Below are 26,845 nucleotides of genomic sequence, written 5' to 3' on the forward strand. Positions count from 1 at the left end.
ACTGTCTCCTAGCAGATTTTGGTATTCATTAGCAAAAAAAAATATGTTCGGGTTTGATAAGTACTTTTGGCCATTGATTGCTCTTAGACTCACAAGAGTTGATTAACTCTAGTTCGAAAGTGTCAGAATTAATTGCATCCTTTGAAATGATGAAAATCTAGGCCTTGAATAACCTAACCTGCATATAAGATTGTTATCCGTTTTTTTTCCACTTGACTTGAATTCAGCTCCTGTCAAGCTCCCAATTCTTTACCTGCAACCTAGTTCTTCAATCTGAGCTAAGTGAGTCAGTAAATGAGATTTTCAAATTCTATCCTTACAAGGAGATAAAGGACTAATTTACAACTTGAAAACTGAGGTATCATGTATTAATTTTGATCTGATGGAACCCAAACTTGACCAGTGGCCTTGTATTATGTTGTTCTAACATTGTACAAGCTCAAAAGTCCAAAATCTTGTTTCTGGGACTCAAAAGTAAATAATCACGATTATTTACTTCTCTAAGATTTTACACTTTTTAAGCTTGTTTTGCCAAGTAATCACCTTGTTGTGGTCTCTGGACAAGTTTAGTTGAGTGTAAACAAGATTTGTCCAAGTTATCAACTGTTTAGTGTCTGCAGACTCTGATTTCAAGAATCTGGCTTAAGTCTCAATTTTGTGATCCAAATTTCACCAAATTTGATCTGTGGAGTTTACTTGATGTGCTTGACCCTGTGGTATATCCAGTTGTGCAAAATTTCTCAATTCTGGAGCAAATGTAAAAAATTGCGATTATTTACTACTGGGATTTTTTTAAATTTTTTTGTTGTCAAAATGTTGATACCAACTTGTTAAGCAACTAAACTTAATCCCCCTAGACAAGTTTCAACAATTTTGGATAACTACTACTCAATTTGTCAACAGTTTCTGTCCGCAGACTTACTTTACAAATCTAGCCACAATTTTCACTTAAGAGATCCAACTCTTACCAAATTTGATATGAGTGCTCAATATAACATGACAAAACTGATGGTATGCTTAGTTGGTCAAAAAAATAAAAAACTATGGCAAAAGTAAATAATCGCGATTATTTACTTTTGATCATTTTTTGCATATTTTTGGTCAACTGAGCATGTACACTTGTTTAACACATCAATATAAGCCTATGAGTCAAGTTTCACTGAATTTGACAAGATTTACGAAGTCACACTCATGTTCTCGACATTCAGTAAAGATTTCAGTTTTTATCAAGGTTTTGGTATGTTTTGTGATCCAAACTCTATGAGCCTTAGAGAATAAGGGATTAAGAGGTGCATTCATAGAAGTTTGATCCCATGATGATTTGAACTATTGACTCATTGAAAATTTTTAATATTTTAATTTGTGAAAGAGGCCTTTCATCTAAGGATCTCATAAAGGTCTATATTCTAGACTATTCTAGACTTTTTATTTCTAACTACGTGATAGCTCTAATTGGAAATGGCATGCATAATGAAGTCAATGAACCTATGTTCTTTCCTTGCAGAATAATAAACACCAACCTCTTTAACAAAGGGCCCATAAGATTTCCTTTCATCACTCGTGACTATAAGGGAAAAAGCTTTGATTGAACTTAGGAAGACACGTTATTGATTTGCTCAATAAGGCCTTAGAGAATAAGGGATTAAGAGGTGCATTCATAGAAGTTTGATCCCATGATGATGTGAAGTATTGACTCATTGAAAATTTTTAATATTTTGATTTGTGAAAGAGCCCTTTTATTTAAGGATCTCATAAAGGTCTAAATCATTAAACTGTTTTATTATTTTATATGCTTATTAGAGTTACTTTTTCTTATAAAAATATAAAAAATATAAAAACATTTTTTTGTTTTTAATTTTTTTTTTTCATTTTATATCGTTTTAGAATGCCCATGTGAGCCTTTTACCTGCGAGGAATTTGTGATTTTGTGTCTATAATAGACAATACAATTTTATATCAAAACACAACAAAAATGACATGTGATTGCAAGCACTCATTTAGACCTACTCCCCATGAATTTCTACCATCCCAACAAAAATGCTTAAATACCCTTACAGGTTTATCAATTGTAGATGTACAAAAACCTATAAATTTTGCATTATTAGGTTAACATCAAGAAAATTAATAGTATGCATAGGGCACATCTCAATTCTTTCCACAACGTCCAAAAGTTCGTGAAAGCAATGATTAAGGCATCGTAGAAGCTCATAATAGGTGGTTGGTAACATCCATTGAATCGTCATTACTGACATACACACATCTCAAAAATAAGGTATGGTAGGACAATAAAAAATGCTTATTATTGACTACCCTGCACAAGCAAAAACCTATGAAATTTAATGCACAAAGGGATAACATTGTCAAAACAGATTATACATTGCTCTTTAGGTTTGGTACTTACGTCTATTTGTACTTTTAAATTCTAACATAATGGATTCTTTGTATGTTTTGAACAGTGGTCGATGAAACAGGTCGTGACCCCACACCGTACGAGCGTGAGTACGCAAGCAGAAAGGGCTTAAATGCCCTGATGGACATTTTGAGTTCTCATGGCGGCATGGTTAGTATTTCACTTTACTCTTTTACATTTGTTTTATTTTAATAAGCTAAGAAAATATATTGTTTTGTAATTATACGTTTATACTTACAATAAGTCTTATTGTTTTTTTTTTGCAGAATCCGACAAATGCGTCGCTTAGACGCGATGAGACGTCTGATTAGACGGTGTCAACCTATCCGTAGTCAGATAGCACTAGTTTTTCATTTTTCCTAGCATGTATACAGGAGATGACGTGTGTACATCTCTTTTGTAACTATTAGAAAACGATGTATATTTTTTCAATAATGACAATTGTGTTGTAGCTATTACATTTGCAAAGCTTATCAATGAAGTGATTTTGCCTATGAAGTGTATAATTTTGTCATTGCTTTACTTTTCTCAATTCACTTTTGTCTAATTACTTCTATCAGTTTTGCATCTCTATTCTGTAAACAATACTATGCATGATGGATTTAATGGTTATATTGTCTTGTGGGTGACTACTTTGGGTTTTATACCTTGCACTTTCTTTCAAAGGTGAATCTGGGCTTATCTTGGATTCATTTAGATTTATTCTATTATTGAAACATTCAATATGGTTGATGGGTGGCAAGGCATTCAATGCCCTGCCACCCAAAAAATTTTACTCTCGGGCATCGCTATATAAGGATCTACGGTGTCACTATGAGCGTTGCCATAGGAAGCCTGCAAGCGTCGCTATCTGTGTCTCTATATGCATCGCTATGTGCGTTGCTATATAGTGATGCACATAGTGATGTTCTCATAGCGACGGTCTTAGCGATGCCGGGGAGTATAACAACCCAGTGTATTTCCGTCACTAAAAACGTCACAAGTGCACACAACCTCTTGTAGTGAAATAAGAGAGTGCAAGATAGAAATAGAGCAATGACACTAGATTGCACTTAAGTGGAGAAAGAACACCTTGTTACAAATGAGGGCAGTTTATGGGCTTTATATACAAGTTGAGGTATTGAGGAATATCCATCACATGTGAATTATAGGTAGGTGGGAAAATACACATGTTGAGACTTACAAAGGTGGAAAGAGTCCATGTGGGAATTAGGGAATAGAGGTAGGTGGAAAGACACTACAAGAGGCTATTCATATTAGCGACGCTCAAAAACAAAATTCCCAGCGTCGCTATGAGCGTCGCAAATTTACAAGTAAATTTGCGACGCTCATAGCGACGTCGGCTGGGCTAAAAAAATAACAGAGAGCGCCCAAAAACTCAGATCTCAGATCTGAGTTTTTCGGCGCCCTCAAGCAAGGAGTAGGTAACGCTCTCCCTCTCTCTCTCTCTCTCTCTCTCTCTCTTCTCCACACACACACACACACACACACACACACACACACGAGGAGAGGAAGGAGAGCCAGGTATGCTCCTTCCCTCTCCTCACTCTCATGTTCCCTTCCCCTCTTTCTCTCTCCCTCTCTCTCTCTCTCTCTCACACACACACACACACAGTGTTTTTGAGAGAGAGAGAGAGAGAGAGAGTACAAACATAAACAAAAACTCACACACACATACATGAACAAAGAATGCACACACACATTGAGAGAGGAAAAGAGAGAGCGAGCATGCATAAACAAAAAACGCACACATTGAGAGAGGAAAAGAGAGAGAGAACATGCATAAACAAAAAACGCACACATTGAAAGAGGAAAAGAGAGAGAAAACATGCATAAACAAAAAAACGCACACACATTGAGAGAGAAAGAGAGAGAAACTAATTTAACGTCGTAGGAAACTAATTAAAATTAAAAGACCTAAAGATCTAGCCGACGAGGAGTTGAACTCAAGACCTATTATTCAAGAGGGAAATGGCATAACCAATCTATCATACTTGGCATGGGTGATAGAAAGGTTATACCATTTATCTCTTTTTATTGGCACACACATCCACACACGCGCACACACACACACAAGAAGAAGAGAGTTATAACGTCGTAGGAAACTATCCTAAAAGACGTTAAAGATTAGGTTAGATGTAGACTTACATTAAATTAGATTTAGGTTTATTTAAGTTAAATTAGATTAGATTTAGGTTTATTTTTAATTAGATTTACGTTTATTTACGCTAGATTTAGATTTACGTTATATTAGATTAGATTTAGGTCTCCATAGATTGCGATGCCTGCATGAAGCGGGTGAAGAAAGCCCTCAATGGAATATAGGGTATTGCTGCCGTCACTCATGGTGGGCTCCGTCGATCCAAAAGTACTGGTGAAATGTCTAAAGAAGATAGGGAAGAAGGTGGATCTTCAGGGCGGCAAGAGTCACTACATCCCCGACACAATGACCATCTAGACAACCTCTAGTCATTCAACAGCAACTTCAAAGTTAGTAACAAGAGCAAGAACGGTCTAAAGGGCCAATTGTTGTCGTCAGATGTGGATGGAGATGAGGCAGCGTCACCGCCGGAAGTTAACTCTCACATCTTTAGTGATGAGAATGCCAACTCTTGCCGAGTTATGTGAAAAATTATGTGTTAAATCAGTTTTAAGGTTCTTATAATCCCTATTAGTTTAGTTCTTTGTTTTTAATATAACATAATTTACGTTAGATTTAAATTTATGTTATATTAGATTAGACTTAGGTTTATTTAGGTTTATTTAGGTTTACCCACACACACACACACACACACACACAAGAAGAAGAGAGTTTTAACGTCGTAGGAAACTATCCCAAAAGACGTTAAAGATTAGGTTAGACGTAGACTTACGTTAAATTAGATTTAGGTTTATTTTTAGTTAGATTTACGTTTATTTAGATTTACGCTTATTTACGTTAGATCAAGTCCACGCAAGAATTACTTACGGTTTAGGGTTTAGAGTTAGACGAACAGTGAAAAGATGTTAAGATGCTGGTTTTGTCCACTACATGCAGTATCATGTAGACGAGGGTCTGTAGATTTCTTGTACCCACAAATATAGGTATTGACCAATAAAGACGAGATTATAACCCGGTGGTTCTGATCTCCGTGCACCTCTAGACCGAGGTGTGCAGGGATTGGACATGACTAGAGAATGTGAGGTAGAGAGAGAGAGAGAGAGAGAGAGAGAAGACGAAGAATGCCAATAGAATATTAAATTTGTTGTCCAGGTTATAAGATTTTTATCCTCATTATGAGTAGTGACGAGGATGTGGGATCGTCCAACCGAAACACCTATCTCTCAACGAGGGTCTTATGTCCTTGTAATCAATGCAAGCATGTTGTGCGATGGACAAGACGTGTTTCTTTGCAGCACGTTCGTGAATTTGGCGAGTTCGATCCATCTATTATAGATCGAGTTGTTGCTAATTATAACTCGTCGGACTCTGACGCTGGCCAACAAGCAGCAATCTTGCAACCCAATAGACGTGTTCGCAGGCGCTTTAGTCAAGCAACATATGTGAGGCCACAAGATGTAGCCTCTGAAAGCTCAGGGGATGATCATGCAGAGCACATTCCCAACGAGGCAATGTTTGAGCCCGAGATTGATGAAATGATCGAGACGATCATGGATTCAGAAAGGCTTATCTATGATGATATGAAAAGTGAAGCCGATACGCCATTGTATAATGGAGCACGTATGTCTAGATTGAAAGCACTCCTGGTTCTTCTCAACATGCAGGCAAAGTTTGGATGGAGTGACACTAGCGTCACAGCGCTTTTCAGGTGATCTATTACAATTAGTTTACTTTAATAAAACTCTAAATGTATAATGATCTGATAGATTTTTACACGACTGTATCGTATTTTTATGTTGTGTAGATTGCTTAAAGAGCACATACTACCAGCTGACAATGTGATGCCAGATTCTCGAGATGAAGCAAGAAAGATTTTGCGAAACTTGGGGATGGATTACAATTCTATCCACGCTTGTCCTAATGACTGCATTCTTTTCAGAGGGGAATACATAGACATGGAGAAGTGTCCGAAATGTGATTCCGAAAGATATCGAGTAGATCTCCACGGGACAAAAATTCCACAAAAGGTTTTGCGACATTTTCCTCTGCTTCCTCGCATCAAGCCATGACTCATGATCAATCACTTGCTCGATCCAATGCACATATTCAAGAATGTGGGTAATCTACTATGGGACCATCTGACCGGCAAGAAAGATACTTTGGGAGCCAGAGTTGACCTTAGACATGTGGATCGTATGGAGCAATATTGGCCGCAAACAGCGTCTGATGGATCGATAAAACTCCCTAAAGCACCATGGATTTTCACAGGAGCCCAAGAACGCAAAGTAAAAGAGACCATTCGATCTTTGCGGACCCCCACTGGCGTAATGCACTCGCTTCGAACGTGTTTTACTAAAGAGGGAAAGCTTACCGGTTTGAAGTCACACGATTGGCATAAAATGTGTCAGGTACGTTCATAGTGGACTTTAATATCATTGCATAAAATGTGGACTTTAATATCATTGCTGCACATACTTTACAGTTTATTTTACCGGTTGCCATTGAGGGATGTTTGTCTCTCGACATCCGTAACACAATCTACAAACTTGTAAAGCTGGTGCAATGGATCTCACAAAAGGAGGTCAACGTAGACTCCATACCATTCGCCAAACTAAATGCTGTGGAGCTTGTGTGCATGTTTGAGAAACATTTTCCTACTACCATGCTAACCATTTAGGTGCATCTTCTTGTTCACATAGTTGATGAGGTGGAAATAGCTGGCACAGTTCATTCCAGATGGATGTTCTTCTTAGAACGTTTCATGAAAATGCTTAAGGGATATGTGCGTCAAAAGGCACGTCCGGAGGGTAGCATGGCAGAAGGTTGGTTGGTATCAGAGTCCCTAGTGTACATTGGAGAGTGGCTAGACGGATTTGATAAAGCCCGGGACACGCTATGGCGAACCATAGATGATGAGCGCATATCTGGGATTGTCATGTGCAATCTCGGTGTTGAGAAGAAGATGACGGAAGATCTAGAGGCTAAAATCAACCGATTTTGCATGCTTCACAATCCAGTGATGCAAAAGTGGATTTCACAATATGAGGATGCAAAGCAAGAGCGACAAAGGACACGAATCGAGTGGAGACGGGAAAGACGACCACCGATGCACTATCCGACGGTTCTGGAGAGCCTACCAACCTTCATGAGCTTAAGATGGTTGCATAACCAATTGAAAAGCGCACAACAATGCGGTGACGAAGTGACTGAGGAAGAGTGGGAGTACTCTCGGGGTTGCGCGACCAAGGTAAGTTTGCAATGTACGACATGCTAGTGACTTTATTTCTAAACGTTTGAACGGCCACTCATAATCTTTGTTCGTTGTAGTATAAGTCATACACAGCAGCATGGTGTAAAGGTCGACATTTTAGGGTGGAACGAATCGACAAAAAGCGTTTTACTCAAGATTGTGGAATCATGGCAAAATTTGAAAAGTCTAGTCGACGACGTTCCTCTGATGCAGATCCTGTGGTGGCGGAACTCACTTACTTCGGCACGCTGCAAGAGATTTTGAGGATCGATTACAGAGGATTTTTTGTCGACTTGTTCGACGTGCAATGGTTCAAGATAATCATGGAGGGTCGCAACGCTACTGTGCGTAGAGGAGAGTCTGGTTTTCTTGAGGTGGATTCTACTAAGAAATGGACTGACCTAAGAGACACTTTCGTACTACCAGAGCATTGTGAAAAAGTAAGTATGTAAATAGTTAACATCCCCCTTTTACAAGTTATGTGCTTGAAAGCTCTCATGTAAGTTATGTGGCTCTGGCAGGTAATATTTCATCCTACAAAGTCTACATCAAACTGGTGGTACGTCATAGAGGTAGCCCCTCGTAGTGTAAGGACGTATGAAGGCTATCATGTGCCAATCACAACGGCATCAATGGAGGAGATCAGAGAAGATGCTCAATCAGAAGCCGCTGCGGTGGTGCCAGACGAGCATCAAGATGCTACTACTCTATATGGGGTGCATGCAGAGGAGCTACAAAATGAAACAGAGGATATGTGTTTAAACGGAGAGCTCTATATAGATATAGGAACTTATGCTGAGTTATGCGAGGATGAGAGAGAGATCTCTTAAAGCCACAAATATTGTATTTGAACAATTTTGCTCCGGGTTGTAAAAGCTCTAGCTCTCTAAGTACCTTCCATGGCGCTCACATCTTTTGATTGAAAATTCTGAGTTTTCGACTTGCCTCTTCTATCACTCAATTCATTGCGTCATTGTATTTATATGCATCATTACGTCATTGTATTTAATGGTCTTTGCGTCATTGTCTACTCTATTCATTCAATATTAAGTTTAAATATTCGTGTGTTTAATGCAGGTATGGATGATGAGGAGTTTCTTTCTTCTTTGTCACCGCAGCAGAGACAGTGGTACGTGGAGCGTCATTGCTCTGGCGCATCATCACGCGTTCCTACTCCATCCGCATCTCCCTCTATTTCGGAGCATTCGGCGCGCTCCAAAGCTTCGGCGTCGACGAGACGAGCTTCACACTCGTCTAGACACCGGCACTCTAGTGGTGGCGGTGGCGGTTGTTGTGGGGATTCCGCCACCGATGCCTCCACACCGCCTCGTGTTCGACGAGGCTCTTTACCCTCCCCTTCTTTGCCCGCCCCCACACCAGCCACAGCATCGCCATCTACGCCAGGTTTTGCACGGCTGAATGTTCCTAGCAGCTACACACCTCTACCTACTCCGCCAGGGGCCACCCCACTCGACACTCCTCGCTTCGGGGCCCAGACGCCGGTGGAGACACCTGACGTCCGTACCCCGATCGACACGTCGCTAGAGACCCCTACCGGGACACCCAGGTTCACGCGTCACCGGCCAGAGGGCTTGCCTTACTCCGTCGACTTCAGCGGCGGCATCATCATGGATGATGACGGCAAGAAGGTGATCTCGCGCATGCGTGGTCTTTGCTCTCAGCTGTTTAGACACTACATACTAAATAAATGGAGTGAAGTACCAAGTGATTTAAAAAACAGAGTCATCAGCATACTTCATGATGAGTTTCCCGTTCCAACACGGGATCAGTGCTTCAATGAAGACCTGATGAAGATTCGAATGCGCGAATACTGCAAACACAAGCGTTCCGAAGTGCAAAAAGCAATCAAGCATGGGTGGAACAGGCCAGATTGGCTGGCCAAAGAAGATTGGAAGAATGAGAAGAAAGCAACGCGCGAGAATCCCGACAAGTGGAAGCAACAAAAGGATGCAGCCAGAGCGCGAGTAGAGGCAGGGAGCTCGCACCACTTGGGGAGCGGTGGATGGGCATCATTGGAGGCCGATTTTGTAAGTGTTTTCGCATTGCTCTTTATGTTCGATAGTTTAGGATTAATGAGTTTTTTAATTCTAACATAATGAATTCTTTGTATGTTTTGACAGTGGTCGATGACAGGACGTGATCCCACACCGTACGAGCGCGAGTACGCAGGCAGGAAGGGCTTAAACGCTCTGATGGACATTCTCAGTTCTCGCGGCGGCATGGTTAGTATTAGGGTTTACACTTTTCTATTTTTTGTATTGTTTTATAAATGTCGTTATATGTTTATACTTACTGAAAGCTGTATTATTGTCTTTTTTTGCAGAATCCGACAGATACGCCGCTTGGACGCGATGAGACGTCTGACTAGACGACGTCAGTTTAGCCGTAGCTAGATAGCATTAGTTTAGGGTTTCTCATAGCTTATGTATCATGAGACGGATTTTATACGTCTTTTTGAACCATGTATATTATTACATTTGTCACCGCAGTTCATTTTGCCAATCAATTCTTTATGCCTATGATGTTGTACAATTGTCATTATTACATTTTCCAATCAATTCATTTTGCCTATGATGTGTACAATTGTCAATTTTACGCTTGTCAATTTTGCAAACAATGCGTCTTGTGGGTGACTATTTTGGGTCTATTATCTACCCTTGCACTTTTTTTAAAAAGTGAATCAAGTACAATATGGTTGATGGGTGGCAGGGCATTCAATGCCCTATCACCAAAAAAAAATTCTCTCAGGCGTCGCTATAACCGTCGCTATTTATGGCTCTGGAGCGTCGCTATGAGCGTCGCTATAGACTTCTGTGTAAACGTCGCTATGAGCGTCTCTATATAGCGACGCTTATAGCGACGCTCTCGTAGCGACGCTATTAGCGACGATTTTTGCGACGACGGGGGTTATAAAAACCCAGTGTATTTCCGTCGCTAACAGCGTCACAAGAGCACACAACCTCTTGTAGTGAGAATTCCACACTTAATAATTCATTGGATAACTTTTACACTTACAAGAATGTATTCCTCATGATATTTCTCTATTGAACCTGAAAACCTTAATCACGAATCGTCATCGCAGAGCTTGATTGAGCAGAGAGCAGTGTTCCACAAAGTTCTTTGAGAAGATTCGACCCTGGATAATCTGCTTTAGCTCTAATTATAGCCAATGAAATTGCAGGATTTTACGAAGGTGAGTTGAGATAGCAGAGATACTGAGCAAAAATGAAAACAAACATGTTGAAGGGCTAGGACTTATTGAATTTGATTCAATCATTTAAATCAAAGAGAGACATATGATCCAAGTTCCTAAGTACTAAGATTCACGAGAGCATAGCACCAAGAAGACATATAGCCCACATCAAGATCCATGCATAGATGACTACTGTAAAATATGCAACCGATTGGTAGAAGAGCCTTTGTTATAAACGACAAAAACACCCGAAGATACGAGCAAGCCCACAACTACAAAGCCAAGGTGAGAAGAGAAGGATGTCGTCCATCCTTTCCTTCAGTGGTCAGTTTGAGGATTGATCCTCTCTCTCTCTCTCTCTCTCTCTCTCTCTCTCTCTCTCTCTCTGCCTGCACCACACAATCATCTGAAACAGTCCGCACTGGTGCGAACTGTTTCAGATAGTTTTTTGTGTGGGAGTGAAAGGCCAGGAGTCCTCTCATTATCAAAGGCACATGGAAGCATTATATGTGTGTTAGAGGGACTACATTACTGTGTGTGTAACACTTGTGTGGGAGAAAAAGGCCAGGAGGCCTCCCACTATCAGAGGCACAAGAAGGCATTATACGTGTGTTTGAGAGATTACATTAATGTGTGTGTGTGTGTGTGTGTGTGTGTGTGTGTGTGTGTGTGTGTGTGTGTGTGTGTGTGTGTGTGTGTGTGTGTGTGTGTGTGTGTGTGTGTGTGTGTTAAACAGAGAAAGAGGGAGAAGGTAGAGAGATACACGTAGAGATAGGCGATAGGTTGTGATTGATTATTGAGTTACATCAGGGTTAATTTTATAAGGTTAGAAGATTGGATATGAAGAGGTGTCCAAGCCTCTTCACTTCTCGAGGCGTACAACTGGCATATTTTATTTGATTTCAACATCCCCCCTCAGGTGAATTCCAAGAGAATATTTTATTGTGTATGACAAGTGCCTAGATGGGCTTGAAAGTGCTTCTGTTTTTTGTTCCATCAAGCGATGAAGGTGCACAAAAGAAAAGTTTTACTTTAGCTTTCAATTGGAGTTTATGCACAATCAATCAGGTTCAAGCAGAAAGGTGTTAAGTGGAAATGTTTGATGACGAGGTTCATAATTTTGGAACGAGAATCAAGTTCTTCAACTTCATGTTGAGATCAAATGACTTTCTTCAATTGATCCCCCCTTTGACCGAGGACATGTGCTTGATATTTTGCTTTAGATTGGATTTTGGTGAAGAAGATAAGGTAGTAGTCCAAGTAATCGAGCATGGTGAAGACAACTGTTGAACTTTGTGGCTTTGGACCATTGGAAGGATCCTCACATTGATGAGATGTAATCCCAAAAAAGGGTCATGTGAATGAGCGCCGATTGTGAAAACATCGGCAACAATATGTGCAGGTTGTTTTAGCATCATAAGCTTCTAGAACATCCAGCTGTGAAACAAAAATAACTATGGAGATAGCTGGTGAAATCGGAACAGGGATAGCATCATGGTTAAATTTTGCCAAGAATAGGGTTGCTGATTCCACTGAGGCATCAAGATGTGCTGCAATGGTTGCATGTTGGACTTCATTTATAGGAAAACTAGCATCATATGAGACAACTTCTCGAAAGACTAGGAGTAGGGCTAGAGTACTCAAGCTGAAGGTGGGTACTAGGAGACAAAAATTGTGAGACTAACCATCGTCTCCAAAAGCAGGGCTGGTTTTCTTGGTTAATTTGGATGTGTACTTGACTTGTCCAGCTCTCCAGGAGGCAAAGGGCACTAGAACTTGATGCACTTGCAGGTCAATGCCACTGGCAATTGCGCCAATGTGCAGAGGATCTTGAATGCAAAGCTTGGGCAGCACACGGAGATTGTAATTAATGCCCATTATAAGGGTCTGGTTGGCCCAGGGATGCCAAAAGTATTGTGTGTGTCATTTCCTTGGTGTGTTCCTCTCTTGCACTTGAAATTGAGAGGTATGTATGTGCCAGATGTTCAAGACAAGATGGCCCAGTAGTTCCTTCCTCCACATGGGCAGATGGGTCCTCCAAGTGGGGAGACTCGGTGCCTTCTTGGGTTGGCCTGCAGTTGCAAGAAAAGGCAACATATCCTTGGCACGCATGGGCAAGAGTATGGGCTGGACAGAGACCAGTAATTGAGTTCTCAACAATGGTAGTAAATGCCTTGATGGGATGGACTGCTTTCTCTTTAGCAGGATCAGGTTGCTCAGCATGGGCTTTGGTTGCCCCGACTACAACTTCAACATTTGCGCATGGCTTAATCAGTACGCATGCAAGGTCAAGATTTTTTTTGGAGTAATCTTAAGGCTTGTCCACTAATTGATTGGTCCCATCAAGTGTTGCCTGAGTTGATTGGACAGCGACATTGTAAGAAGCATCATCAGTAGGCAATTGTGTCATGAAGTCGTCTGCAGGTGGTTGTTCAGCAAAATGCTTAGGGTAGATGGGCCATCAAAGGCTTGCAGGATTTTAGGCATTTTGATGACCAAAAATGTTGTATGTCCTTCACAAGGCAGCAGATGAAATCATCTGCAAGGAGAGATGATGCATCATATTTGCACTCAGAGTTGGCAAAGTAGGGGCTGACTAGATCATCAGGTCGTATGTCCTTGATTTTAGCAGCAACAAGGTGGGTATCATTTGTTGCAGTAGCAAATGTGGTAGAAAGATCAACCCCATTTGTTTGATTTACTGACTCCATCAGGGACTCAACGAAGCCGGTGGTGATACGTTCCTCATCATGGGCTGCTGCATGAATGGCTACGTCTACACTATTCACATCGCCATCGTCTAGTATGGCAGCATCTGCGGCTACATTAAGGTTGATGGTTGTGCTGGTTGCAGGGTTGGTAACAATTGTGGCTGCTCCGATGGCTGCAGGGTAAGAGGCTCCATGAGCAGCAGATGAGAAATTGGCCGCAACAAGTATTGTGGAAGCATTGGTGTGAGCAAAGGCTCCTTGTGCCTTTTCAAGAGCAGCGCGGAGCAGTGTTGTGCAGCCCCGCTTCCATGATGGGAAAAAGAGCAAAGAAATGCAAGCTAATCTTCTTTGAAGCCTACACACTTATTGAGAAGTGATCATCGCTTGTTAATAGGCCAAGTTTAATGATTGATGTATGCCAAATGCTACTTTAAAGGGCCAACAGATGCCTTGATGATGCTAAAGAAAGGCTATGTTTGAATTAATCACAGATGGGAGTTTATTCTCTAGAATTGCATTGCTTGAAGTGCTCTACCGGCCTCTCTTTACGGCTCATCAATAAGAGCTACGGCAAAAAAGTTATGGTAGTTTGAATTTTAAGTCAATAGCAAATTCGTACCAGATTGGGCAACGGCAACTAAGGGGACAGAAATGAAATGAATGCATGGGCCTAAAGTGCTCACTTTGTAGAGCGCGGCCGTCTTTTCAGATCAGCGATCGGAGTTTCGATTGCCAAGATATTGGCAATTAAAGATTCACCGGGGGCCGGGTCTGTACCACTCCGATTCGCTCGATCAGTGTGCCATCTGGGAATTTTGGGCTTCAACCGGGTATTTTTGGAATGCAAGAGCAGTAATTGCTTGAGGAGTCTCATGTCCGGGATGTCATCTCATGTAGTGCTTGGCCGACAAAAGTCGTGATTGGCAGTGTCTGGCTAGCAAGAGTAAAACTCTGACACTCTTTAGTTAAATGCGATGCCTTTACAAAATTATGTTAAGGCTTTAATGACCTTTGTGTGCCAAATGTTGTGCGATGCAGAGCCTTGGCTGATATGTATGCAAAATGTGGTGAACTGCACGGGGTACCTAGCATTGCTTTGGCCGGCATGTGCACCAAATGAGGTGCCTTTATGTATGCCAAGAGAAGTGTCATTGAGGGGAACCAGAGTTGTTGTGCTTGGCAATGCTTTAGTCAATATGTATTCCAGATGGAGTGCCCTTTAAGGGCCGCCCGCCCAAAAGAAACCAAAAGCCCACCAAGGGCTGCCCAAATTAAAACTCAGTGGCCGCCCGCCTAGGTACTAAATGGCCGCCCAATTAAACCCTTAGGGGGTGTGAAGCCAATGGGAAAAAAAGCATGGTGAGTAAGGGCCGGCAGCGAGCGACAGCTGCACAGGGGAAGGAATGCTCACAATAGCCAAGGAAGAGCTTGGTTGAGCACGGCCAAGAGACGTAAACCACCTAGCTCGCCGGGGTGCACATTTTTTATGTCGTCGGCGTAAGCTTCTACGCTTTTCGAAACCCGCCTTGCCACATCACCGGCGCCGTTTCCACAACGACCGCGCCATCGATGCTAAATTGGGATTTCTATTAAAAAGGGATATTGGGAAAAAAACAAAGATGAGTGGAGCGTGAAGAGAAGTAACGAGGAGCAAAAGGGGAGCAGGAGGAAGCAAGGCTTCGAGGGCTCGGTGCTCGCTCTCTCTCTCGTCCTCGGCTATGCGAAATTGTAGCTTAAAAAAAATTGTATGCAATTAATACTATGGTCAACCAAATTATCAACAATGTATGATATCCATTAATCACCCTAATTGCAAGCGAAAAACTAGGGAGTAATGGCCACAATGCTTGGGAAACTACCACTAGCTTTGTCACCAAATAGGGTTTGAATAATGCACACATTGCTTAAGACACAAATGCTCAAGAACATAACTACCCTCGTGTATCCACTTCCCTATGACCATTAGCAATACCTCAACTTTAATTTGATAGAACTTTGAATTCCGTCCTAATGATGTTGGATTCCTACTTGCTTGTCATTGATAAGAATAAATACTTCACACTGGAATTTTACGCTTCAGACATCCCTATAAATGATTCACCCATGAGACTCAACAACATTCAACCAAGTGAAAAGAATAGCCATATCAATCCCTTGTTCATTAGTTTTCAATTTAAGCAAGAATGGTCATTGTTTACTTGGAAAGCACCATGTCCAATCTCTTAAGTTTTTGGATTTTGAAAAGAGAAGCCTTCGCCAAATCAAGTCTTTGAGCACTAGGAAGTAGCACCATCATAGGTGGTTGCTTTTAGTGCAAAAATAGGCCCTCTCAAGAGTAAAGAGAAAGGAAATAGCACTCGCACCATATTTGGCATAGGAATGCGAATCATCTCGCTAGAAATAGTATTCTTTTATCATGGAAAAACAACAGTTTGAAAAACAGCAGTATTTAGAAGTCAAGTCTCAACTATCTAGCCTTATCTTCTATGGAGTACTCCAAGATTTTGGGAAGGTAAAAAAAGCTTGATACGCACCATTAAAAATGAGTGAATATTCATCGACAGAATGCATTTTTGGCATTGCGATGAGTGGCAGTACTCCATGTTGCAAGGAGCTTTAGAGAGCACTCAAAACACATCCATTAGCAAGGAGACCAAGACTTCAGTTGTCTCCAAACAAAGTTGTACTCAACCAAGTGCACATTCAAGACAAGACAGAATGCTCTACAACAGTGTTCGGGAAAAATGTGTCTCAGCTTAATATCGTGCCGTTTTCAATTTCCAAAATGCCGGTTCACGACAAGGGGAATAGGAGAAATTCCGCCCCATAATAGAGAAAAATAGTGTTAAAACCTGAAAAAGTAGCCTAATTTTCTAAAATTTCCTCTTGGCAAATTCAAGGAAAGGAATTTTGTATGTTTGGAAAAATGATTTTTCCCAAACACTACTCTACAAGAGAATAGCATGCAATCCTCCCATGCAAGTTGCACACAACTCCTGGAGCTCTACCCTAGAACCAAGTCTCCAAATGAACATCATGATGCTTGGACTCCGTTCTTTCTTGCTTTCAGAGAGAGACCCTTCCATTCATAACATTTGCACTGATTCTCCTTCAATTAAATGTTTCCCTATAATCCACCAATACCTTTCTGAAACCTCTTCCATTCCAACTAAAAAGGTTGAGCTAATTAAGCATTCCAGCCTCTATGGTTCACTTAATAATCTATCAACACGCCCAAACAAATCCTTTGGTTTAGCAGTTACACTGATTAGTAACTTCGACTTGTTACTTTCCCTTCAGGAAGAATTCTTGTGAGGATATAATTTTTGATAACACCCAAGGAGGAATCCCCATTTAGAAAAAAAATATTGACACACACGATGTGTTGTGGATGACCCATATCCGCTAGCGAGAGCCAACAGCAGAGCAGGATACGGCTCCTTCTAAAAAGGCCATTGCTGGAGTCAATTTACCCTTGCAATGGACTTCCAACAAGGGACATGGAAAGAAGATGACAAAGGTATAGCAACAATTGCAAGCACTAGTAGAATCCAAGAATGTTCTGTACATTTCTGTCTCTTCCCTCTCGAGGCACAACTGCTTATTTCAGTGTCCCTTCCTTGGTCTCTGAAACTACATTTGATTATAAAGCTACCTGCTTTTTGTGAATGAAATGCAAATTGAATATTGTCTGTAGGACCACACTACTCTACAAAATAGTAATTAGTGCACATTATCTCACTGAAAATATACATTAAAAGATCAGGTGCAAATCATGACACATTTACAAATCCTAAAGGGCTACCATTAATAACAATGTGGACAAGGACCTGAGGGCAGGGCCATTGGAAAAGAGCACCCTCTGAGACACAAAAAGGGGTGTATAACTTGGAAGATCTTTGATTTCTTGTTCAGCAGAAAGGAGTGTTTTAACTTGCAAGATCTTCGCCTTCCTGTTCACAAAAAGCTCCTCTCCTTGTGGGATGCTGCAAACCTTGACGATAAGCCCTCAACCATATTGGACTTGTCTAAGGTCACTTTCTGCCTGCCTGCCGTCAAATCCTTGTCTCTATCCCAAGGCTTCCATGGATGACTAACTTCCCACTCTGCAGGTTGCGGTGCTTCCTTCTTATTAGGAGCCTTTTTCACCTTAGTGCGCTCCATCTGATGCTTTTCCACAAGGGACATGCCACGCTTCGCAGAATTGAACTGGTCCATAATTCCTGCAGTAGCTGGATCTCTGAAGACGGCGCTTTCATCGCCCAACATTGATTGTCTCTCTCCTTCTAAAAACCTGTTGTAACATTGACAGAGAGATAAAAGAGACCTGACAACATTCAAGATAATCAATTAAGAAAATTGCAATGATCTTACGCCATCTTTGCTTTCCGCACTTTGTCCATGGGAGTATCTGTCCATAGACTTGTGTCACCTCGTCCACTTTTGGCATACCTACTGAAAAAGGTCGATTGCTGTGTGGGTGCACCGGCCTGTAGGAAAAACAAAAGAAGAAATCAATCTGGAACAACAATACCAATGGCAATCAATGGTGCACCCAAAGAGCCACAGATGCACACGTGCCTGGACTCAAACTTTCCCATAGACTTTACCTTCCTTTCAGGCGGAAGTTGGGTCATCCACTCATCTCTCACCATCACTTTTGGTGTGTCAAGTAAAGCATCATCCCCTGGTAATGATTCCCCTGAACATGAAAACTAAAACGACTAAATTAACTTGGGAGAAACATTTAAAAACAGAAACAAACAAATGGAATCCACTTCACTTTTGCCAAAGAGCAAGCCAACAGAAAGGATGAATGAAGCTTAAGAATAGCCCCAAATATGCACCTAACTGATAAACAAATAACAAATACTCTGTACAAACCACTAATACTTGATATCCAAATCCACTTCAAAGGACCGCAGGCAAACATTAAGAATACAGAAAGTTTAACAAAAGCGCAAATTACAAATTACAAATGCAAAATATGATCGTCGAGATCTGATGTTCGCACAAAGCAAAACCATGTTATAACAAAGCAACTTCTAAATGTTGCTTTTCGGTTTCAAAAGTAGAAACTCTATGTGTTAATAATTTCGCAGACCTAAGCTAAACAAGTGCAATAATATACAAAGTGCTCTCACTTGATTATATGCCCCTAGAAAACCATCCCGCTAAAAAATACAATTTCCATGGTACAGGGCCTTCAGCTCATTGGTGGCTTGTCCCTACAAATCCCTAAAAATCCACAACATTGTTGTCTCACTACTTCCACTCTATTCCCTGTTGTTAAGGTCCCTTAAAGTCCAGAAAAATGCCCTAATCACTTTTATTCCTCGTTCCATTTGCATTTCCCATAGCTTGCCATGCAATAAGGAGTTCTTAAATGTGGCATAGGCAGATAAGACAAAATTAGCAACTGGAATGCCGACAACAGCCCTAGCCACTGACAGTCATAGCCAGACCTGACTCCCTAAAGCCGAGCCCAAAAGAATCCAGGAAAGCCCAGATTCACACATAGAGGAAAGTACAACATCCCACTAACGTCATAGGGGACCGCCACCCAACCTGCCTAAATATAGCCTCGCCCTAAATGTAGCTCATTCAAGTCCTTTGGGCCTACTCCCCGGTTGCAAAGAGCTTCATCCTCAAAAAAGAAAGTGGAAAATCTCTTTTTGACAGCCACATTTTCCCAAGAGGAACCTTCCTCGGGTCTATCTTCCACTTGACAAGTGCTTGCATTCGAACATAATGACACAAACTCTGTTGATGATAATCCAGAATGAGATTAAAATATGTGTGGATGCATGCTTTGTGAATATTCTGTCTTGAGGGGATGCTCGTTGGCATTTCTGCATGGAGTTAGTGTCTACTGAAGAATTGGTTTTATTTCTGTTTTGCAAGCATAATCGATGTCAATTACTCGTTTTTTACCCCGTTCCGGGGGGGGGGGGGGGGGGGGGGGGGGGGGGGGTCACAAAGTGATGGCATGGTATGCTTATCGAAGTGGGCCACATGAGTTTAGCTGAGCAGGAACCAAATTGGAGGAACAAATCTAAGCACATGCACCCAGTTTTGCACCACCAATCGCGCGATTGCTACCGCAACATTGTATGGATCCAAAAGACAGAGCAGTTGAGAGTTCCTTTGGCATTGGTTATTGAAAGCAGATGAGTTTGAGTCGCTCTTGAGCGACAATTAAAGTTATGAGATGAGTTTGGTGCTTTTAGCACTCGTAAAAATAACTTCTGATTTTTAAAGTCGCTTTTTGGGCTTTTTAGGTACCAATCAAGTAAGCCATGTCTTCCAAGGCTAGAGTCTTGGCATTCTTTGCTTTTCTCTGTGCAGCCTGAAGTTCCCTCTTGAAAAAGCACTACGCAACAAAATATCCACAAGAGAAACACTTGACTTTGCTTGAACCATTCTTGTTGAACTCTTGTCTATGCTTCAATAGTTTCGCATCTTCAATCATAAACTTGGCAAAAGTCGAATCCTTCAAATAAACAAGGAAGTGATTTAATAGCATATCAACCACTTCTTTTCTATCTTGCTCTATGTGTGAGTAAATCTTGCTGAGTCTAAAACTGCTCTTCCTCAACATCTTCTTCCACTACTACAACTTCTTCGATCTCCTACACTTTTTCAAAGTATTTTGTTTCCCCAACCTCTTCGTCCACATGTAGATAATTTTCTTCTTCTTCCCAAAGATGAAAAGATGTTGCTTCCATAGTTGATTGCTCCAATTCTAGATTGAAATATTCTCACAAGAACAATTGTCTAAGCTCTGATACCAGTGTAATCATCGAGTCACTTGACAAGGGAGTAAATCATGACAACGATACCAAACTGAACGGAAAAGAAACAAACTTGAACTGAAAGAGAACATGGTAGACAAGAGGCACATAGTGGTGGAGTTTCACTCTAGCCGCTAAACTAGGCATCCCTGGTGGCCTTTCTTTAATTCATTGGCCAAAGTCGGTGTTACAACTGTAAGAGAGCACCCTCCCTTTGAGTCACCCACAGTCTCACAAATCAGCCCTAAAAGTGAGGCACATAACACAAATCAGCCCTAAGAGTGGGGTGCTTCTTTATATAAGCCAAGGGATCGGACAATTGAAAAGCCAAAGGTTGCAGACAAATGAAAAGCCAAGGGTGCCCAAAAGGCTAGGCTAATGCCTGTATAAAGACCTCTTCGGGGCATTTGTAACCATCATCAGTTTTTGGGTGATCTCTCTTTGAGCATTTCTTGAAGACGATAAAGACTTTAGCACTTGTGAAGATCAAGAAGGCCTTGAGCACTTGACAACAACGTGTATTGACCATCTTTTGCAATATAAAACAAATACCCTTCAGGGGCGCTTGTCTTGAGGGCCAATGCTTCTAGGGAAGGAACTCTTCCTTCCTGTGTCTCTTGTGTTTGGTTTCTCTCTCTCTCTCAGAATGCTCCTAAAAAGTTTATTTAATACTTTGTATTTAGTTTCACATTTATTTTCACACTTAGTACTTTAGTACTAAGGTACCCAGACATTGTAACAGATTCACCACTTTTGTATCAGTTTGGTCTCATAGGTCATTCTGGCCTTTTGAAGACGTTAATATAACATTTCATTTTCTCTCTCTCTCTCTCTCTCTCTCTCTCTCTCTCTCTCTCTCTCTCTCTCTCTCTCTCTCTCTCTCTCTCTCTCTCTCTCTCATGGTTTGAGATGTGCTATTGGTCAGATTCGTACATCCTCACACCAGCTGGAAATTGAATTTGGCAGATTTAGGGGAATCCCATATGAGAGCAGAATTTGCAAGTTATGCGGAATGGAGCCGGAGACAGAATTACACTACATATGTCATTGCACCGTATACTATGAGATACGCGGGCGTTTCCATTGCCTATTTAAAGAAGGATTTGGACCTCTAGATAAAGTCATGCAATACCAGGATCAAAGGTGCTTAGGCCTGTACCTACTGGAACTACATCGGCACAGGGATAATCTGATGAGAAGACAAAGAGCACTACAACCTCAGAGGCAGATCACAGATTTCTTCGGATCGAGAGAAGAATGGAAGGAGAAGCAAGAGGCCAGCAGCGAGCACAAAGGAGTACCCACATTCAGACCAAAGGCAACCTCATTGACAGGGCGATTGAGCTTAGGAAATCGAGACGACCACGACCGAGATGCAGAAGCACACTTCACCAGAGGAGACTACAACAAAGGATTAGAAGCATTCTAGCCAGACACCCAGAATGCTCCTAAGAAGTTTATCTAATACTTTGTATTTAGTTTTTCGCATTTATTTTCACACTTTTCAGACATTGTAACAGATTCACCACTTTTGTATCAGTTTGGTCTCATAGGTCACTCTGACCTTTTGAAGACGTTAATATAACATTTCATTTCATTTCTCTCTCTCTCTCTCTCTCTCTCTCTCTCTCTCTCTCTCTCTCTCTCTCTCTCTCTCTCTCTCTCTCTCTCTCTCTCTCTCTCTCTCTCTCTCTCTCTCTCTCTCTCTCTCTCTCTCAGTGTACTATGAGATACGAGGCCGTTTTCATTGTCTATTCAAAGAAGGTTTTGGGCCTCTATCTAGGGTCATGAGTTATGAGGGTCAAAGATGTCTTGGGCTATATCTACTTGAGTTACACAGGCATAGAGAAACTTTACTGAGGAGAGCTGAAGAGAGACAACCCCAGAGACAGATCACAGTTTTCTTTACACTAGATATTGTACACCCAGAAGAACAGATAGAGGAGCGGCCAACAGGGGAGAGGTCTACCCGCACTACTGGCATTCTCATAGACCGAGCATTGGAGCTAGGGAGATCTAGACGACCCCGATGGAGAAGAGGAGCTACACAGTTTCGAAGGAGGCTACAGCAAAGGATTCAAGCCATACTCTTTCGTCGTCCAGAGTGCAGATGAAGATGGATCTCTACTCCCCTCCCATATTGTCTTCACATTGTACTGCTTAGTTTAGGATCCCACAGTATTTATATTTTGTTATCCTAGTTTAACTTATTTTGTTAATCTGACTTTGTATCAGATACACCGCATTGTAACTTTCTGGTCTCATAGGTCACTTTGGCCTTTTGAAGACGTTAATATAACATTTCATTTCATTTCCCTCTCTCTCTCTCTCTCTCTCTCTCTCTCTCTCTCTCTCTCTCTCTCTCTCTCTCTCTCACATCACTACAATTTTGGAGCATCGAGAGTCACTCATCAGCCGTACACATACTACATCACATGTAACTTTGGTCCCATAGGTCATATTTGACCTCCGAGGACGATAATAAAATCTATCTATCTCTCTCTCTCTCTCTCTCTCTCTCTCTCTCTCTCTCTCTCTCTCTCTCTCAGGTGCAGCGGAAGTGTTTTAAGGATTTAGCTTGGATCTAGTGTTGGGTTAAAGGCCCTAAATGACCTCTATTGTATATTTTCATACTTTGTCCAAGTTCAATGTGAACATGAACACATTTTTTAAAGTCACTTTTAATAAAAGTGGGAAAGCCCAAAAACTCAATTATTGAGTTTTCCCCAAATCGTACTCTCTCTCTCTCTCTCTCTCTCTCTCTCTCTCTCTCTCTCTCTCTCTCTCTCTCTCTCTCTCTCTCTCTCTCATGGTATTTAATACCACGCCACAATGGGTTAGGAGATCAGCACCTACATTCACATATGTTCAAGACAGTATGGAGTACACTGATGCATACACATATCTTGGGGTGGTCTTTAGTGGACCGAGGTTCACACTGAAAGTGGGAGAAGACACTAGATTGACTCGTGCCTATGCAGCCCTAGGCGGTTTAGAGAGGATTTGTTCGCAGGTTCAGTTCCAGGAACCTCGAACAAAGCTCTGGCTTTTCGACACTTTGGTCGCTTCAGTTATGCACTACAGGGTTTAGGTTTGGGGACCGTCTGTTGACAGTGCTGGATGGAGTAATATGGAGAGGCCCTTGATATCTATGATTTCGAGGCTGATTAGAGCCAAGGCCTCAATTCCACATGACATCATTCGAGCGGAGCTGGCTGCCCCACCTATGGAGGTTGAGGCACTCACCAGATCAGTATCATTTGTACACAGCTTATGGGACAGCACCAGGGACAGGTATGCTAGGCTTGCTCTTGAGTCATCGAGACAGCTGGCATTACAAGGAGATACATCATGTTGGTATGCACAAATGAGCTCATGGTTCCAGAGGCATGGTTTCAGCATGGACAGGCTGCCCCCGTTCCAGTATTCTCTTGATGCACCATCCTTGGCTCTTACAGATGGAGATTACTAGACTCATTCGACAAGATCTTATCCAGCTTGATAGCAGGAGGACATGGATGGATCCATCACGGGAGTTGGGTACGAAGAGGGCTTTCTATAGAGAGCATCTTCTCCAACTCATGACAGACGGATTTGTCACATGCCCAGCTACATGGACACACATCTATCTCATGGGTTACGATGTGCCATAGGCCAGATTCGCACATCTTCACACTAGTTTGGAATTGAGACATGTAGATTCAGAGCCATACCAGCAGACAGTAGGATATGTCAGTTTATGCCATGCAGAGCCAGAGACAGAGTTTCACTACATATGTCACTGCACAGTCTACTATGAGATACGGGGACGCTTTCATTGTTTATTCAGAGATGGTTTTGAATCGTTAGATAGAGTCATGAGATATCAAGATCAGAGATGTCTCGGATTATTTCTACTTGAGATACAGAGACATAGAGACTCTCTATTGAGAGGGCATAGACAGAGACAGCCCGAGAGACGCATCTCAGATTTCTTCAGTTTGAGTACCACAGAGGCAGAGGGGACACCACCATCACAGAGCTCGGTTCCCACCCATGCATACACCAACGGTACTCTCATTGACTGAGCTATAGAGTTGGGGAGATCGAGACGACCGCGACTGAGGAGGGGAGCCACGCAGCACCAGCGGAGATTGCGGCAGAGGATTCACAGGATTCTAGCACGGCACCCTGAGTGTCGATCGGGATAGGCTTTTGCTACTGCTATATTGTATCATGGTGACACTTATCCCCACTTTGTACCTATGTGGCATGATACCATTGCTCAGCCTACCAGCCACCCATAGGAGTCGGTAGCACTCCTATCTCAGTGTTTAGTTTGTGGTTTTCTTTGTTTGTACCCAGACTTGGTACTAGACTCATCATTGTAATCAGTTGGTCTCATAGGTTATTTTGGCCTTTTGTAGACGTTAATATATCATTTCATTTTCTCTCTCTCTCTCTCTCTCTCTCTCTCTCTCTCTCTCTCTCTCTCTCTCTCTCTCTCTCTCTCCTTTCGATCTCTAGCGCTAGCTCTCTGCTGCACCTTGCCGCCTGCTTCTTGTCCCAATCCTGCACTACATCGCGACGCACACCTACCAGTACCCTTTGCTTCGCGCTTTCAACTTGTATCAAAGCCCTAGGGTTTCAAAACAGCTCTGCGCAGTCTGCTGGACAGCAAGTTAAATTTGCTCTTCCGCGATCAATTTCGCATCCATGCGAATCTCCTTGCTTCCGAGGTCGAAAAGGTCACCAAAACTGCCAAAACAGCCCAAAACAGGCTGTTTATAGGTCCAAACAGACGATTTACAGGTTATTACATGTCAAAACAGCAATACGCAAGTGTACCAAAGTTGTGGGATCACATGTATTGATGTTTGTCGCGACAAATTGAGTGAAAAGCTGAGTACAAGTGCTTGAAATTGCACATTGCAGCTGAAATTTCAAATTTGGACTGTTTCATGTAAAGAAATTGTGACTCTTTGTATGCAAAGTCTTGTGGTTGCTACTATTTGCTGAAATTTTCAGCCTATTGCATCTCTCTTGTATATATACTTGTGGTTGAATTAAGATGGCTTCTTCCTCTTCCGCATCTGACACTAAAAGTTTGATGGAAATCAAACGGTTCGATGGTCAAGGTTTCGATCTTTGGCAAGAACGCATGCAAGATATCCTTTTCTTAAAGGATTGTGAAGATGCATTGGAGCAGAATAAGCCACTAGGTTTGTTTGACGAAGAGTGGGCCAGGTTAAATAAGAAGGCTAAGGCCTACATCAAAATGGCTATCAATGATGACATTTTGATGGACATCAAGCATTTGGACTCTGCTTATGCAATATGACAAAAGCTAAAGTCCAATTATGAAAACACCAAGCCTGTGAACGAGGTACATTTGATGCGAAAGTTGGTGAACTCTAAGTCAGCTTCTGAGCATTTGAGTGCTTTTACAAGTGTGTTGAGTTAAATTGTAGGACAGTGGGCTTCAGCAATTCGATGATAAGCTGAAAGCTATTTACTTGCTTATTTCAGTAGCTTACTTAATGGAGAGAGAGAAACTTTCACACAGGAGAGATTAGAGAGAGAGAGAGAGAGAGAGAGAGAGCACACACAATATATGTGGTTCACCCAATGTGGGCTACGGTTGCATTGCGATGGTCAGAGTACTATTGCATTAGCGTGAAGCCACTGGAATGCTTCATGGTTCAGCAGGTTGTAAATACATAGGCCACTTGGTTCACGTTGGCCTTCAAGTGGAAGATTGTTGGGGTTCGGGCCAGCTGGCTGGACCCCCTCTAGGTTATCAACACATCAATAACCTTATTCTTAAGGATCCGTGAGGAATCGTTTTTCTCACACCGAGCTCCACCCACTCTGTGTGTTTGCTCTTCTTCTCCCTCGCACTCCGCACGCATCACACACTCTATATCGATGCCAGAAACAAGAGAGGCATATTGCTCGAGAATTTGTGGTGTAGGACTCTCTGTGCATGACATGCCAAGATGGATTTAGTAAATCACCCACATTTAGTCGATGGTCATAGCTTCTGGCAAACCTGCCTCTTATGATCATATGAGAGTATTTGGCTACGAAGCTTTTGTTCATGTATGCAATGACTTGAGAAAGGGAGTCTTCCTAGGTTATAGGGAAGAAGGTGAAATGGGCTATAGAGTGTGGTTACTGTCACAAAGTGATGACGAGGCTTCCCTAGCTCGGAAAACCCTAATCCTAAATGCAGGGAAACCGAAACCCTAATGAGCAGGCTGCGGAATTTCCGGATTACACGCTGAAGACATGACACGTGGCAACAGTACGGACGTCCGGGATTTGCCGTGAATTGCACTGACATGGCTGAGCGCTATACGGCAGCTTTTTGACAGATTTTGAGC

At 41.9% G+C, this 26,845-nt stretch overlaps 1 protein-coding gene and 1 pseudogene across 4 annotated transcripts in view; both read right to left on the reverse strand.

The window, feature by feature from the left end:
* Window positions 1–12,133: 12,133 nt before the first annotated feature.
* Window positions 12,134–15,979, reverse strand: LOC147444233 (uncharacterized; annotated as a pseudogene).
* A 1,230-nt stretch (window positions 15,980–17,209) lies between these two features.
* LOC147444234 (DNAJ heat shock N-terminal domain-containing protein) overlaps window positions 17,210–26,845 on the reverse strand; it is a 93,881-nt gene continuing 84,245 nt past the window's right edge. For all 4 annotated transcript variants that reach the window (XM_086526924.1, XM_086526925.1, XM_086526926.1 and 1 more), the window contains exons 9-11: window positions 18,297–18,388; window positions 18,061–18,176; window positions 17,210–17,980 (exon numbers count right to left, since the gene is read on the reverse strand). In XM_086526924.1, the coding sequence (XP_086383050.1) occupies window positions 17,644–17,980; window positions 18,061–18,176; window positions 18,297–18,388 (545 nt within the window). In that variant the 3' untranslated portion in view covers window positions 17,210–17,643. The remainder of the gene's footprint in view (window positions 17,981–18,060; window positions 18,177–18,296; window positions 18,389–26,845) is intronic.

Source organism: Adiantum capillus-veneris, chromosome 13 (genome assembly GCF_014529385.1).
Source record: "Adiantum capillus-veneris isolate H3 chromosome 13, ASM1452938v2, whole genome shotgun sequence".
NCBI classification, from domain to species: Eukaryota; Viridiplantae; Streptophyta; class Polypodiopsida; order Polypodiales; family Pteridaceae; genus Adiantum; species Adiantum capillus-veneris.